Below are 17,435 nucleotides of genomic sequence, written 5' to 3'. Positions count from 1 at the left end.
ACATTTTTTTTCCTTTTTTAATCTAGGGAATTACTGTATAAATTTTAAATTAAGAAATTTAATTTATTCCGGTTTATTTGTTTAATAATATTAATTAACGCGCACATGCAATAAGCGTAAGGCATTTCTTAATTTTAATTATCAAGTTGTAAGCTTAACCTACCACATGTAACCTGGCAATTGCTTGACGTGTTAGAAAATTCTGATTCGATCCCCCTACGTCAAGCCAATTTAAAAAATTATAAGCAACTCTGATATGCTGACAAAGCTGTCATTCGCCATCGAAAATCATAATCGAAGGGTATGAAATTACCGAGTAAATTTTGATGAAGGGAATTTCCCACACTTTAGCCATGCTGTTTGAAAAGACACTAAGCGTCATCCCCCATTTAAACGGAGGATTTTATTCTACAACTACTTTGCCGTTTCTAATCAAAAATGCTTCTCTTGCAAGAACTTAATGTATCTAACTTATCAGACCTTCGAAATTTGAAGCGAATGATTAATGGCGCTTATAGTTCGTTTAATAACGTCTTATTTTTGCTTTGCGTTATTTTCCTCATTTATATGTGTTGTCCGCGACTGTGCTCACACGGTAGGTGGCTCCTACTAAAATGTTCCGCAATTGGTATAGGATTTAATGGAGCCGAAGCCAATTCTGGAATTGCACGCATTTTAGGCATCCTACTGATGAACAGTTGGGACATGTAGATACATTTTTAGTAACTACCATAATTTGCAGTCTGTCTACTTTGAATATCTATAATTTTCACTTAAGTAAAATGTTTCCTTTTAATAAGAAAGCAAGGTTATTCGATAACCAACATATTTACCTTTTGCAAATGCATGCAATATTTGGCAAACATTAATTTAACAAAATCGGTTGTTGACTTTATTCCTTTCGATGTATCATCGCCTCTCTGTACTCATTTTACCCACTGCCGAGGACAAGAAGCTGTATTATTAGGTCAACAACCGAATTTGATACCTTTTGAGTTGTAATTATATTTCCTTGGCCACGCCTGTCCGTGTAAAACTGTTTTTTCTCATTTAAAATAATTTTTGATTATTCGTTTCAAGTGCTTGATTCGCCAGCTTTCGAGCTTTTATTAATTATTTGGTGAACGCTAAGGAAGAGGTAAATGTTTGAACATTTTTTTGGAAGCCGCGATTGTTCTTTTAAAATATTTTTATCCAGTCTCATTGTAATAAGGAGAAACCAGTGAGGCGTGCAGAATCTTGATTGGACCTGAATGATTACCAAGTCGTTTCGACAAGAAGACGGTAAATTATATATGATAATCAAAGACAACATTCTGATCACTGAAGGGTATTTCAGGCTTATGGTGATGATAATAATGAACCTATGGTAAAATGTTACTATTATTGCTGTGATTCAATTTTGTCCTTACTTTAAATTTAATTTTTCCTTTTAGAATGACAACCATGATAAAATGTTTGAAACTCAGGAAAATGAAACTAAAATAAAGGACTATAACTGATTAAACAATTTAATCACAATATATTTTCTCCCAGGCAGAGTATCGCATCTTCACTACTCTTAGATATTCCCAAAAGAGCTGCTTGTTTAAATAATGTCAGGCAATTTCAGGAAATCATTTCGTTATCAGAAAAAAAGTGACAGGGTATTTTAATTTACCTGTAGTAGAATAGCCAAACATGAAAAAAACGCAGACGGCGAAAAGGACGTAATTAATTTCTCCCGCCAAAGAGGATCAAAACACGCATCCTGATTACCAATGTGAGGAAAAATAACGAAAACGATGCATCGTTCATATAATGTATTCTTATTCTCAAGATGAGTCAAGGTCTTGTCTTCTTTATTCGGCTAATGCCTGTCTATGCTCTCCTTCTTTCTTCTGTGGTTGTCAACTCGAACATTATCAGAGGCTTAACTCAGCGTACGGGATATTTTCAAGCGTTTGAAGGTATTATATATTGACGATACTGTTTTGAGCTACTAATAATTATGGAAGTATAAATTTTTCCACAGTGGAACTTCTACAAGTGTCAGTGAAATTAAAGAACTCAAGGTGATGATCTCAGTCGGTCACAACAATTCACTTTTGACTTTTCCAAGGGTAAACCTTCGCACCTTGACGAGTGATATCAGAATTTGTTCGTTGCTCTGACGCCTTAATACTTATAAAACAGTACTCTATATTGTCATGACTTACAGAAATCGGCGTTCTACAATCGAGTATTCGCTTTCTGTGCATGAAGGTAATATGTTTACGCTACAGGCTTTTCGTCGTCTTAGAAAGTTGATTTGAGTTTATTTTCTTTTAAGGGTGAGCTGTAATGTTTATGCGTGACTACGAAAGTTGACAACTACTTAAACTTAGCTAGCGTCTGGAGTCCCCAAACCGCCTTTTTATTCACTAGTTGTGAAGGAACACAGACTCATTCGTCCGCTGCGCTTACTTGTTTGCTTAAAATTAATCGCACGCCCTCACCAAACCTTAAAAAGTAATCTATATTTACAGGCCATGTACTGCAAGATCACGTGATCTCCACCCTTCAAGTTGCTCAAGCCCTGGATTGTGGAACTGAGTGTTTGAGAAACAGTGCATGCTTATCGTACAACTTTAAACCAGTCAGCATCAAACAAAACGAGTGTCAGTTGAATAACGCAAATAAAGTCACGTGTCCTGAGTGCTACAGCTTTGATGCGGATACAGTTTACTACGAGGACGCACAGGTACTATCTTTTTTCTTTCTTTTTTTACTGGGAAAATAAAAGAAACAAAATAAAGTCAGAGTGTATCTGATGATCATTAATTCTCCTTCTTTAAAAGGAAACTCGTATATTGAGGTTTTGTTACTGCTGTTATTTACCTTATTATTATTATTATTATTATTATTATTAATATTATTATTATTATTATACTCTGTTGAAAACCAACAGACCACCAACAAGTCGTTTTTCCCTATAGAAATACTAAATTTCTATTTATTGAGAAGAGTTTAAAAAAGTATGTTTTTTTATTATTATTATGATTATGATTATGATTATTATTATTATTATCATCATTATCTGAAATACGTGTCTATATGCTTTTATACTTAGGGCTTTTTATGGACACTGGTTTAGCCGTCATTAGTATAATTCGATTGCAGGATCTTAATATCTCTGCATAATGGAATTCTTAGTTTTATAGAATTTTGAACTTTTATTATTAATTATATCTATTTCCTCTTCTTTTATGTAAGGTTAAGTTACTTCTATTTTTTAGAATTTGTAAATGAATAGTTTTTTCCATCTTCACTTATAATATATAGGATTGTTTTTGTTCTCTAATGAAGGACGAAGGGTTTCTTTTGTAACGGATGGAATTGTAGATAGTGTTTTGATGAATTAATTAGATTTTTTGTAACAGCAGGTTGATTGTAAATAGGATTTTCATTGAGGTTTTGTAATAAAGATTCTTTTCCCATGAATTATTATTGTTATTATTATTATTATTATTATTATTATTATTATTATTATTATTATTATTATTATTATTATTATTATTATTAATTTGGAGGGTGTGGGGGCTGGGTGGTTCAAACTCTTTTACAAGGACACACTCTTTCCCGGAGGGTGTCGTAATAAGGGTGTCCCTAGATTGGCGAGTCTTGAAGTTATAGTCGATCAATAAGGATAATTAAAGGCAGCTGCATTTTTCTACTTTCCGTTAGTTTTGATTTTAGTGGGCTATGAATGCCCTAATCTCCATTCTAATTGAATCAGATAAGGATGCGACTTAAGTTGAGGCTAAATTACAAGAATGTCATGATACAGTGACGGATTGGTATGATTCAAACTATCTAAATGTGAACTATCAAAAGTATGCGAGTCTGGTTATTAGTAGAACGAGCAAGGGTAAGAGAGAAAAATATCGAAGTCAAGGACCCTTGATATAACGAAACTCTGCAGTGTATATAATGAAGTCCTCGGTATAACGAGTGATTTTCTTTGCCCCAGTAATAGTAAAATATAAGGAAAAGGACCTCTATTTAACGAAACCTCGTTATCGCAAACAACTTTTGCCAGCCCCAAATGGGACTTCGTTATATCGATGTTCCACTGTTTTACACTGTTTGGTGTTACTATTGACAACTAATTATCTTTTTCTGCACATATCAGTATCGTCTGTTAAAAGGGCAGTCACAAAGTGGGATTTATATTGAGATTACGAACTAAAATCGTATTCCAACAAACGCTAAGCTGCAATTTTTTAAGGCTGCTATTCTTCATCATCATACTCATTATGTAGCACTTCTACAAGGCCAGTAAAATATTATAATCGTATCCGTAGCGAGTCTTCCCTCCCCCCTCGCCCTGGAAGCAGAGTTGTGGTGTCTTCAAAAGAAAGCCTGATCCCTGGGCGTTTGTGAAAAAAACTTTGAACTGGGGGAAGGGGTTTTCTTTACGTAAAGCTATTGATTTGGAAATAGTTTTGTTGCGTAAGGTAGTACGCGTTAACAAAAAAACGTTCTCAAGCAAAGTTTGTCCGGGATTATAGAAAGTTAGAGCGGGTCCAGGAAATAATTAAAGGGGATTAAGGGCTGTATACCGTGGTTGTAATTCAACATATATATAGAATTTTTCATGGAAAGTGCGGGCGTACGGTATTTACGCACGAATGTGTTGACGTATCAGAAATCGAAAGAGTAAACGGAGCGAACGAGTGTGATTTCTCATTGAGTGCGTATATACATAGTACTTTCAATGTGGTATTGTTTATTATTATTTAAATAGTAAGACATTCATCATTTTGGCAGCCTTTTTGTTTTAGATCTTTCTAAAATGCTAAAATTTTTGCTGCACACCGCGAAATGACAAACAAAACGAAGCATCAGCATATTAGTTAATAATATTAATGAGGGTAAGGATATGAGGTAATCCTAGAATTTACAAGTAATGTTAACTTTTGTTCTGAATGAACAACTGAAAATTAATGAATTTAAGGAAAATGGCCGATTTGAATATAAGCACAAATAAGCTTAAATGGAAGACAAGGTAGGTCCGATAAAAAGCACAACTTGTTTAGGTCTCGTTCCGTTTTTACCCTTCCAATGTTGTTCAGCCGGCTCTCTACAGTTCTCTTCATAGACAGAGAAATACACGAAACTATTCCACTCCAATGTCGGAGATGTTTTTCACTTTTTACGAGAAATAATTGTCGAGAAAAACTTTTCTCAATGATGTCTGGGAAGCACTGGTGCTGCAAGCTGCAAGCGGCCATTAAAGGCGGGAATTTTGGCGCAAAACTCACACACCTCTGTGACTTCTGATTGGGCGTATCATTTTTCTCACACTTTATAAGGCATCATTCGCGATTCTGATTGGAGGTATTATTTTTTGCACGTGTGAAAAACATCACTCCTCTGATTAGCTAGAACTCATTTGCGTATGAAAATTTACGACATAGCCGGTTTTGGTGAGTATTTCTCAGTACGCATAAAGCGAGTTATTAGACTGGGCAAACCTTCCAACACTAAAGAACCGAAGATTACATGACATCACGATAACGTGTAAAGAAAAGAATGATCGTTTTCCCTCAGTACATCATATAGTTGCAATCTAAGAGTGAAAGAGTTTATGTTACCTAGGTTTCATACAACAAGCTATGGTAAACATTCCTTGAAGTACCTGGGACCTCAACTTTGGTCATGTCTAGACTCAAAGATATAGGGAACGCACCATCAATTAATGATTTTATAACGGCTGTAAGAAAACAAGATTTGGATACCCTAGTAACCAATAATTGTAAAAATTGTTTATTATCTAGTATCTATGTATTTGAAAAAAGTCCCTAATTTTCTTAATTATTATTATTATTTTTTTATCTTTCAGTTAGACCCATGCATTGGAAGAGATGGTGAAGTATCTCGTTATAATCTTAATTATAATCTTGATTTTCGCACATCCTTGTTCCCAGGTTCTCTCTCCCTAGCAACAGGGTTGGATTTTCGCAAAGTATGCGGGATGTCTTCTAAAATTCTCCACTTCCCTTGCCACCACCACCACCACCACCAGTTAAACTACGGTTGAACCTCCCAACCGGGGAACCTCTGATCGCCACCTCATAAACCACCAGCTATCCTAAACACCAAAAGTTTCCCACTCAAAGACATACATTTGGATCTCTTCAAAACGACCACCTCTCTAAGCGACCGCGACCACTTGCTTGTCGCGTTCACAACTTTTAGAATTTTAATTGTTTTTAATCTCTTGTAAACGATCGCTTGACGCACGGTTTTATCTCTATGTTCGCTCTAGGTAATTCCCTTCTCATATTATCCCGAAGAACTTATCTGTTTCAGTGAGAATCTAGAAATGTCATCGTAACATTACAAACTTTGTATTTTTTTTTTAGGTTGCACCCAGTTATTACCATTATCATTATCGTTATCATTATCATTTTGTGTCAATTTTTTTCACTTACTTATTGTTTGTGTATTTTATTTATCTATTTTCTTTTGTTTATTTCTTTAGGTGAGGCTTCCAACTATGATTTGTATTTCCCACAGAAAACCCTGACTAGTTATGTCCACCAGAGCTGGTTTGCGAACCTCAGCATGTTCACCCTTTGCTTTTGGATGAAGACTGACGATTTAAGCGAGGGCACAACATTTAGTTACGCTGTGCGAAAACCGTGTTGTAATGAAATTACGCTTTTCAAAAGGCATTTGGCAATTCAAAACCAAGATAGGTATGCATCCCTGGTTGTTGTAATTTTATTAATTCGTAATACTTCTCAATTTCCTTGTTGGTGATTTTTTTTTTCTTTTAACCCCTCCCCCCCCCCCCCCTCTCCAGCCCCACCCAAATTATAGGCCCATCTACTCTGGTTATAAGCCTTCCAGAATATAGGCCCCTCTCTATAGCAAGTTTTGAAATGAATTCGACTTTTTAGGCTTAGAAAACTTTTTTTAAAAAGTATGTTGATCAGATCTGCTATATAACTTGTTTGAAACAGTTTTCATCCCTCCAGCGCCCCCCTCCCCTCCCCCCAAATATAAGCCCCCCTTTTATAAGCCCTTTTAAAACACCTTACTGGTTTTTGTATAGGCCTAGAGCTTATAATCGGAAGTTTACGGTTCCTGATTTCTTACTTTTGGCCTTAAGCAATCAAGTACTTGTGTTAGACAGAATATTGTGGGTAGGGACGGGAAAAAATAGCCAAAGAGAGAGGGAGGGTGGGGAGGGGGGGGGGGGGGTAGAAAGAAATTTGCGAAATTCTGTCTACAGCCACTTCTGCATAAATCCCTAACCACAAAACTAAACAAAAAAACACATAAGCAAACAACACAGTAAACAAGCTAAGAAAGGGGAAGTTGAGAGAAACTGCAAAATGTTTGCTAACCCGGTTTTCATAAATCCAGGTGGATTTTAATCTGTACCAATAACAAAAAAGAGAGGTCTTTATGTCCATACAAAGAGGGTATCGGCAAAGTTCTGATCTTCAAGCTACAAATACACGATCAGAATGAATAAATAAGTGAATGAATAGATATATAATACAATAAACAAATCAAAGAACGAATAAATGAATGGATAAATGAATGAATAAATGAACGAACCAAGAGATGGCATAATGAATAGGCGATTAAATGCATATACACACATGCACATGTACAGTGGGTTATCCTTGACATTCGTGGTGATAATAACAATTTGACAGTATGGAATCCCTAATTTAGAAATGTCTTGCTTGGTTTGTTCATATTTTGCTCTTCTTAACATTTCTTTTCTTTCCATATCAGGGCAATTCTTCTAGGCAAATATTATGACGGACATCAGCACCATGTTTGTATTACCTGGGAAAATACGGCTGGATCCTGGAATTTGATCGTGGACGGTCACGTGATTAACAACGGAAGCAGATTTCGTGTTGGGCACGTAATTCCTGGTGGAGGATATCTAGTAATTGGTCAAGACCAAGACAAATTTAGAGACCCTAGTGGGTTTGTCTTGTCACAAAGCTTTGTGGGAAGCATCAGTGGGCTCAATATGTGGAGCCACGTACTGCCTCGCAATGAAATACTGCGCATGTGCAAAGCCTGTAACACAGGAACCGGAGATATACTCAGATGGTCCGATTTTTTTAACTCCAGGCATGGAGATGTAGTCGTCAGGTGCCCTTCTAAGTGCATAGTTTAATTTATAACCGCTTTCATTACTGGATCTTGATAAGAGTTAATCTATAAACTGTGATAGATCACTGTCACTTCTGGCAACCAAGCTTTAGGGCAAAAAAGAAAAGAAAAGTCAGGTATAAATAGCTATTAATTAAATAAGGCTAATCTTCGGGTGTGGAAGCGGAATCATGAATCATGAATCATAGTTACAAAACATCAAAGAATCACGAATCTTTGTACTTCGGCTCGGGAATCATGAATGACGAGACTCTGAGAAAAGCTCAACAAAATACACGTATGAATTAATTGCGTTCGATCCAGACAATGCAGGATATGGCGTTTCCGAGAGTCCAATTTTCAAAATTTTTCCTTCCTATATAATTAGTGCATTCGGGGCTGACAGTCCGCTTGTTTCTCCAATAACCTTGTACTTAGAGTTCAGTTACAACAACATTCCATGCCATACCAAGTCTGAATAAAGCAGAAGATTGAACCCCAAAAATACAAAAGGAGACTAAGTTACACCTGAGAAAATCATTAAGTCAATAGGTGATCAGAAGTCTTCGTGAATCATGAATCTGAATTCTTGTAGGAATCATGAATCATTGAGGCAAAAACGACAGGAATCAGGAATATCAAGATTCAAATGATTCCGCTTCTACCCCCGATAATCTGAGGTACTTTGAAGATATTTTATTCCTTCTATTGGAGTGTAAAATTTTCTTTCGACGTAAATTCCTAAAGGAGACAATTAAGGTATGACATGTTCGACGCATTTGACAAGTAGTTAATATTTAAAAATCATGTACATACACCGAATTCACAAATGGCGGACACATGGGAAAAAAACTGGTGCCTGGTCATGAAAGCGAGGCGTAGCAGGATAAACAGAAATTGCAAATGAAGACTTTCAACGAACTTGCAGAGTGTTTGGCACAGATTCAACCTAAAATGACTTTGTGCGGACTTCTTTTTAAGTACAATTACGTGGGATTTAATGTTTAGTACTGATTTCCTATTTGCAATCAAAAGAGACACCTCTATCTTCAAGGAAACAAGATGATTTTGTAGGTTTCCGAAGCATCAGAACTGCCAACTCGAGATGGCGATGTGGGCGATGCATGGCGAGTGCATGGCAAACATGTTGGCCCAAACTTCACATTGCCGGAAACTGAGTACGAAACCCAGCTTACTACAATTCTGTAAAATAAAAATAAAAACAAATGTTGTTGCCAAGAAAAAAAGAGATAAGCGACGGATATATGGCCTACTTGTCGACGAAAGAGACCTCCGCGGTTACACAAAACAGGTCAAGACAAGTGGAAAAAAGAAAGCGGCTGAAGGATTCATTCACGAGTGAAGAGGACGAAGAATTGTTATAAATTATTAATAATGTATCTTTAATGTTGCAGTCGAATGAATATAACCCAAGATTTTAGTGTATCGCTTTCTTCCTTTATCAGTACAGTAAACAATATAACTTTTGCAGTGGAAGATGTGCTTTTCTATGAGGAACCGAGGGCTTAAGTAGTGCCAAGATTCCCGTGCGAACAATCCCTGAACAAATCTTTAGCTGTCACGTGCTCAAATAAATTGCTTGTTTAAATGAGGTATTGTCAGTGTTTTTTCTTTTCTTTCGTTAGTTTTTTTTTTTTTTTCGGAAGTTAAAGTTTAAGGGCCGATTAATTGGCAGTCCCACAATGACTTATAACCTGACTGGTGTTTTGTGTGTAAACAATGTGCTGTAATTCAGTCAGGGGACCTACTGCCTGTGGGAGTGACATTTCATATGCAGTACTCCCTTTCTTTTTTTCTAAGCGTAGCACTTACCCGGTGCCAGAGGACGAGGTTAAAACAAAGCTGTTACTACTAATATGATAAACAACTGCCATATATGGGTACATATCTGGAACAAACCAACAGTCCAATCTTTATTCCTTGTAGTGAATAAAATCATAATTTCACGGAGAGTCCAGGCTTTTAGTGTGTTCTCCAGGATCCCACTATAATTCAGTAATTAGTTGACCTAACCAGAAGCAGTAACTGCCACTCAGTGATCAGAATAATTATAATTCCAAGACTAGAAAAGAGGTTTGGTTTTTGGATTGTCTAGGAGTATCAATTTTATTTTTTCACTAAAACCACTCCTTGATCTCTTCTACCATACAGACTTTAGAGAATAGTGTACATAATTATGCACCTGTCAATGTAAATCCCGTGGGGGGGGGGGGGGGGGGGGAGTGCGGGCAAGGGGCGGGGATTTGATGCCTGAGAATATCCCTATGTCGGGCTTTTGATCGTGCGAAGCGACCCAGGGGTCGGAACATTTGACTTTGACCGACAGAGGCCTGGTATTCCTGGTATCAATTCAGAAGCGATTACCAAGTCCGTTCCTCGAGGCTTTAGGAAAGTCACGCTGTTGGAGAAAGGTATGAAGTTTTCATTTGTTTTAATCGCCATAATCCGATACTTTTAAGAAATAAGAAATGCTAGTGGAGAGAGAAAATACTTAATTACATCGAGTAACTTAACGGAGCTTACGTTAACCTTAAATAAAAGTAGTAAGAACGTACTTTTGAAATGTTCTCTTATTCGTTTTATATAGTATTATAGTATTGTTTGTTTAGATTTTTTCCCCTGGGGTGGGGTCTTTTTGACACTTCTGATTGACCTTTCGTTTCCCACCCTGGAGAATTTGATCGAAAAATTTTGAAATTTGTCAAATCCCCGCCCCTTGCCCGCACTCCCCCCCCCCCCCCCCCCCCCCCCCCCCCCACACGGAGTTTACATTGATAGGTGCATTATTTTTAAGGGTTATTACATTTAGTATCGTGAAATGAAGAATGTGTTGAAAGTAGCTAAGTAGCTTTCCCTCTGACTAATGCGACCACTAATTTCAGTCCTGAGCAAGGGGGCTTATTCTGTGAACATCTTTTCCTTGGTGTAAACTACAAGACAGTCCCACCAGACGGTACTCTTATTTTCCCATTTGACCTTGGACTTAGTTTTGAAAAATGCAAGATGGTTACTTTCACCAATGGTTTGACAAGAAGTACTGTCCAACACACCTCTCTAGCCGTTGATCTCAGTTGATCGATGTATATATCTATGTCTGTGTTAATTTACAACTTCCTTAGGATCATGACTAATCCCATCGCTTTGAAGTGAATTGTTCTTACTAAGATGTACGTTGGTAGAGCTGAACAAAAATCTCATGATTTCTTTGTCTACGCCACATAGAATAATTTTATTAAACTTAGAAGCTGTAGTGTGTGTATATCTTATGGCGTCCTATTTGTCTGGTCTCTTTAAGGGCATCATTTCAGAGAGCTCTTGGTAACAAAGCGGCATAAAGCTCACATGTTACTCGGTTAAAAATAACTAATCGAGGGTTATGCAACGTTAAAGCCGGTGTACTGTTTGTGTCAGAACTAAGCACAGCAAGCTCTTGTTTCGAACAATTAAAATTCCAGTCTGGATCTATAAAAAGATCATCATTTTATTTAATTATGTACTCTTCAACCCTAAAATATTATGGAACATAAAGTTAAAACAGTGGTTAAAACTCTTAACAGCAAAAGAAAAGAAATACGAAAATTACTCGCTGCAATGATGTAACGCTTACCTAGTAACGAATTGAAATTTTGAGCGTACTCCACAGCTCGCGATCGATCGCTTCTGCATTTAAACTAAAAAATTTTGTTCTTATTGATGTTCTTCATCGATAAAGACCAGAGAAGGATGTCCTGGCAACAAAAAAACAAACACAGCTTCATCGAAACCTCAGTCACCTCTTCTTTCCTGTCTCCCTTTTTTCATCTCGACTCGAACTGTTTTGCCGGTTCAATGGCGGAAGTCTCTTGGGTTGAGTAGTAGGCCATAAATCCGTCGCTTATTTCTTTTTTTCTTGCCACCAAGATGTTTTTTTAATTTCTGTTTTACAGAATTGTAGTGAGCTGGCTTTCGTGCTCGGTTTAAGTGTGAAGTTTGTGCAAACATGTTTGCCGCTTTATAATTTCTGCAGCCATCGCCCACTTGTCGAGCTTCTGGTCCTTCGGAAACCTACAAAATCACCCTGGTTCCTTGAAGATATACGCGTCCCTTTCGATTACAAACAGGAAATCAGTACTAAACATTAAACGCTGAAGACATCCCACGTAATTTTATTTAAAAAGAAGTCCACACAAAGCCATTTTAGGTGGAATCTGTACTAAACACTGCGCAAGTTTCGCTAGCAGCGCCTCGCTTTCATGACTAAAGGTACCAGTTTTTTTTTTTTTGTTTTTGTTTTTGTTTTTGTTTTTTTCCGCGTGTCGGCGATTTGTGAATATGGTGTATGAAAGCACCAATAGCATTAAGGTGTATCTTTGAAAATTTTGAGAGAGAATTAAATCTATTTATATCTCTATTGTTATTATTTTTGTTTTTCAGTTAAAACTGCGTAGAGATATATAAATAATATGTTAATGTTACATTATAAGCATTGCGAACCATGTCATACTAAAACTGCAAGTGTAACTGGTGTGAATTCAAGCAAAATAAAAGCAATAAATCTAGTTTTTGTACCATGATAATAAAGAGGACTACTTTGCTATGTCATCTCCTTCTATAAGGATTTGATAGTCCTTTTTATTGCTTTTTTACATGGTATTGAAAGTGAAAAGGAGGCCGATATTGTATCCATTCTTTCCCCAGAAATAATTAAGGAGGAAAAAACACTTAAACACGTTAATTTCAACTCAGCCTCCGGCACATTCAAATAATAGGAATCAAAAGTACAGGAGGAACAACAGGTAAAAATAACTGAATTTTCTTAGGTTTTTCCTTGTAGTCTCGTTATGTAATTATCCAGGTCCCGAATATCATAGTAGCGGTATCACAACCTTAGTTATAGTAATAACCCCAATAACACATATATTATAAAGTTTTACAGGTAAAGTATTTTCTCTATTCGGGGGCTTTATGATGGCGTGCTGGCCTGTGAAACTGGAGTAAATAAAAATTAACATTAATGAAACTTTGTACAATTAGGGGCCCTCCCAAAGACCCCGCTACTCAGCGGGGGATAGGTTATGTCATCCCTAATCACCTAGATTTTCCCACAATTACTGAGTGCTTGTGTCCGTAGGTAATCAAAAAGATTTCACATGATTATCATTATTTTTCTTATAATAATAATAATAATAATAATAATAAGCTTTCTGGTATGAGAATTCTCCTTCTTCCAAGTTGTATTGTACATTGTTGGTCTTACACTGGTGGACGGCCGATTTCGAGTAACTCCCCGATACATTCCTCTTTGACTGGTGTAGCTATAATTAAATTCTGACCCTGCAAGCCATAGAGCCTCCAGTAGCTCAGTGGTTAGAGCATCCGAACTAAAACTCTAAGGGTCGTGAGTTCGATTCTCACCTGGAGCTTGGATTTTTTTCTGTGCTTTTTGGTATAAGAATTCTACTTCTTCCAAATTATAATTATCATTATTTATCATCTTCATCATCGTCATCATCATCATCATTATGACTGAATTTTTGCCATCAATGTATAAAATAAGATGCGTTGTAATGATGTTTACATCAACGTGTGTCGTATTTCAATTTTCAGGTCAAGTACTAAACAGCCACGTTATTGCTCAATACCACGTGAAATATGAACTTTCCTGTAGCATGAGATGTGTTGCTCACAATACATGTTTGTCCTATAACTACCAACCAATCAGCAACTTGGAAAGAAATATACTCAACTGCCAGCTGAATAACGCGACTCGCCTGACGTCACCTGAAAGTTACGTACGTCAACCGGGAAGAATTTACTGCGAAGTTGTAGAGGTAAGCATGTACTTGAAAACCCTACAAACACGGTGGAATCAAAGAATACCATGTGTACAATAATAATTTAGATTTATCTAAAATAATTCTACAATTTGACCTCGACTACAAGTGCATGTATTTGGCTTTCCATGGTCAAGGATTGAAAGGAACTGCAACTTGAAAACATTGGGCCAACTTTTTTAAGTTAAACTCCTTGGTTGTAGAAAATGGTCAAAGAAAAGAATCATTTGATATCTTTTCACTTTTGATGTTTACTCCGTAACCAGTCTCATCTATCAACAACTTACTGGGTAGCAATAGGCAAAAACGTGAACAACAGTTTCGTTACCGGAGGGTAATTGCTAATAAGTCATCAACACAAGATTTGTAGATTCAAATTTCCCGTTACAATTATAATTTCATCTCAACTACCTCTACCATAAATTCACTGTCTTTATAAATTAATTTGCACGACCGCTTATATATTGCTTCAGTTCCTAAAATACGATTAATAAATGGAAAGTGCTTACAATAGTTAAATTGAGAGTCAGGGCTTGAAATTAAAAAAAAAATGTATCTTCTGTGTTGTTGATATTTTCACTGTATCTGGCAATAGTTAGGCCAGCGCTTATTACAAAGATGTTTTTATCAATCAAACTTCCAAATCATAATTTATGGTATTAGTCTTAAATTTTACTTCATTCACCTCGATAAAGATGTCATCGCCCTCATCATTATCATCATCAGCAGCAACAGCGTTATCATCATCATTATCATCGTCATCACTACCATCATCATCATTATCATTATCATCTTCACTATCATTGCCATTATTATCATTGTTATCATAATTATAATTTTTATTACATTTTCTATAGTTACAAATTGCAACACACATTCTTGAGGATAGAAGTGTGAATGAGTCTCGCTACAGCTCAGGTGAATTCAATGAGTCATTCCACTAACCAGTTTGGTGACAAATAACGAAAAAAGGTCAGCTTCTGTCACGAGGGGCGCAGTTTCTGGGGGGGGGGGGGGGGGGGGGGGACAGATGGCTCCGTATTTCCATATTTCTCGACATGGTCGATTTCAGAATATAAACACCCATTTTTGGTTCAGCCGGGAATCAATAGCCTGGAAACCAGGTTGATATCGATTCATAGGATATAACTGCTTAAGCTTGCTTAGAAGCGACACTGCTTGAGCAATATACCACTTAATTGAAAGTATATTGCTTGCTTCCTTCAAATTTGGTTAAAATCGGCTGATTATGTAGAATTAACTAGCTTGGGGTTTGAGTTAACCAGAAACGGCGAAATGTTTGAATTAATAATAACTAGTTATAACAATCGTGGCTTTTTAAGTTTTAAAAAATGATAATGTAAACTAAAAGTACACATCTGCAGACTTGCAAACTTACAGAAAAAATATAAGAATAATATGACAAAAAAAATGTGACTTAGAGATAAAGGTTACGTAAAATTCACAAGGTGAAAGAAAGCTTCAAATTTACTTTTAAGTTAAGACAAGTTTCAATGTATCATTTTATTAAGAGAAGGATTCAATTTATTCCATAGGGACGCTCTTGTAAACACTACGGTCTACTCTTACAAATAAGCAAAATAATTTTTAATCTGTTCAATAAAAATAACATTCTCGAAATAAACCGTTGTGTTATATAACCTTTAAGTTTCAAGATTATTAATATTATACTGTAAGACAGTAAACTAAGGACTACAATTTGCTAAATTTTTGTCAGAAATTATTTGGTATCTACAAGTCATTGGCTTAATCGTGAGTTAACTTAGTTAACATTCTGTCGAGGAACCGGGCCATGAATAACATATTCCAATAATCCTATGTTCCGATACAAATTTCCGGATTCCACAAAGATTAACTTCCCGGATTCCGGAATCCCAATAACCTTGCATGAGGCGAAAGCAAGGAAGAGGCCGGTACATCCCATCACATTTCTTTAAAATTCTGCCTAATTTCATATAATTTGTCATTGATTCTACAGAGCCACCACTGACGTATGACCTCACCTTTCCAGTGAAGGGTTTGAGCAGCTATGTTTCTCTGACTTGGCCGACCAATCCTTTCAAGCCAGTGATTAATCTCACCTTGTGCCTCTGGATGAAAACCGCTGACTCTGAAAATGGGTGCCCGTTCAGCTATGCTGTAACGAGTAGCATAAACGAAGTGACAATATGCAAGGGTACAATATACATCCACGATGAACACAGGTAGCTTGTTAGACGAGTAGACTGAAGTCATGTTTGTTTGTTTGTTTGTCAAAATTCCAAGGATTAACCAAATAGTGACTTCAGGCCAAATAGTCTGTAAACATTGTTGATTTTATTCAGTGTTAAAAGACTGACTGTGTTAATATCGTATAAGAGAATTCGAAAATGTAATACAAAGGGTGAAAATAAAGTTAGTTGAACTCGGCTGTGTCAGGCAAAAATAATCAGGGGAGGAGCGCGGGCTCATTTCCAGAACAGCGGCTGGTAATCGATGAGCCTAGGAGGAAGACCACGGCTCCAACTTGAAAGTGACGGACGCGATGGTAGTCTTACTTAGAATGTTCTGAACGGAAGGCCAATACTTGATCTTGACCCATAAAGGCATCGTTTTGCGCCATGCGTAAAGGAATTCGTTAATAAAAATAACAAATGCCGTCATTATTGGGACATCCAGTAGAAGCCTTTGTGGGAGGAGATAGTTAGAGCAGGCTCTGTTAGGGATCTCATAAAGCCTTAGCCATGCTCAGCTTGGTTAAAGTCTCATAAGTTCTGACGGGTATCCCCATCATTTTTATACAAGAGTGAAAACCACCCCCCCCCCCCCCCCCCACCTCCTTCTCTATTTCCCGGGAACAAGATCCACCGAAATGCAGTGGACGGTGGTCGCCGCGCTGCGGTTAATAAATTTTAGTTTAGTTTTTGTTATGAGTTTTGGTATAGTGTTCTGATCTTACAATAAATTGCACTTGCACAGATCCACCTCTTTAGGCAGTTTTTTCGACGGCAGATGGCATCATGTTTGTTTGGTGTGGATGAACACTGGTCACTGGCAAGTTTTTGTGGATGGTGTGATAATAAGTAATGGGGACTCTCTCCAGGTGCATTACAAAATACAAACTGGAGGCATGGTAATAGTCGGTCAAGAACAAGATTGTATACAACATTGTATTCCCGGAGATCCCGACGGCTTTCAGATGAACCAAAGCTTCATGGGAAGCATCACCGGACTGAATGTGTGGGACAGAGTATTTACTGAGGATGAGATACTGAGCATGTCACAAACATGTAACCCGCAAACCGGAAGTGTTCTCCAGTGGTCAGATTTTCAGGTTTCATTGCATGGCGAGGTCCTAGTGGAGTCTCCTTCAGCATGCAAAGTCACCACTAAATGAAATAATGTGCAAGCAGAGTGAGATCCTCTCAAACCGTTGAGATAAAGCGATCT

At 37.0% G+C, this 17,435-nt stretch overlaps 1 protein-coding gene across 1 annotated transcript; it reads left to right on the top strand.

Moving 5' to 3' along the window:
* The first annotated feature begins 1,665 nt into the window (after positions 1-1,665).
* Positions 1,666-17,382, top strand: LOC140945154 (uncharacterized). Its single transcript, XM_073394215.1, has 9 exons — positions 1,666-1,949; positions 2,508-2,722; positions 5,867-5,891; positions 6,509-6,725; positions 7,780-8,174; positions 13,759-13,982; positions 14,843-14,903; positions 15,985-16,210; positions 16,965-17,382. Exons 1-9 carry the CDS (start codon positions 1,820-1,822, stop codon positions 17,380-17,382), a joined length of 1,911 nt encoding a protein of 636 aa, XP_073250316.1. The 5' UTR covers positions 1,666-1,819.
* The last annotated feature ends 53 nt before the right edge of the window (positions 17,383-17,435 follow it).

The sequence above is a fragment of the Porites lutea genome, chromosome 8 (assembly GCF_958299795.1).
Source record: "Porites lutea chromosome 8, jaPorLute2.1, whole genome shotgun sequence".
Classification (NCBI taxonomy): domain Eukaryota; kingdom Metazoa; phylum Cnidaria; class Anthozoa; order Scleractinia; family Poritidae; genus Porites; species Porites lutea.
This window is presented reverse-complemented; position numbering and strand designations above follow the sequence as displayed.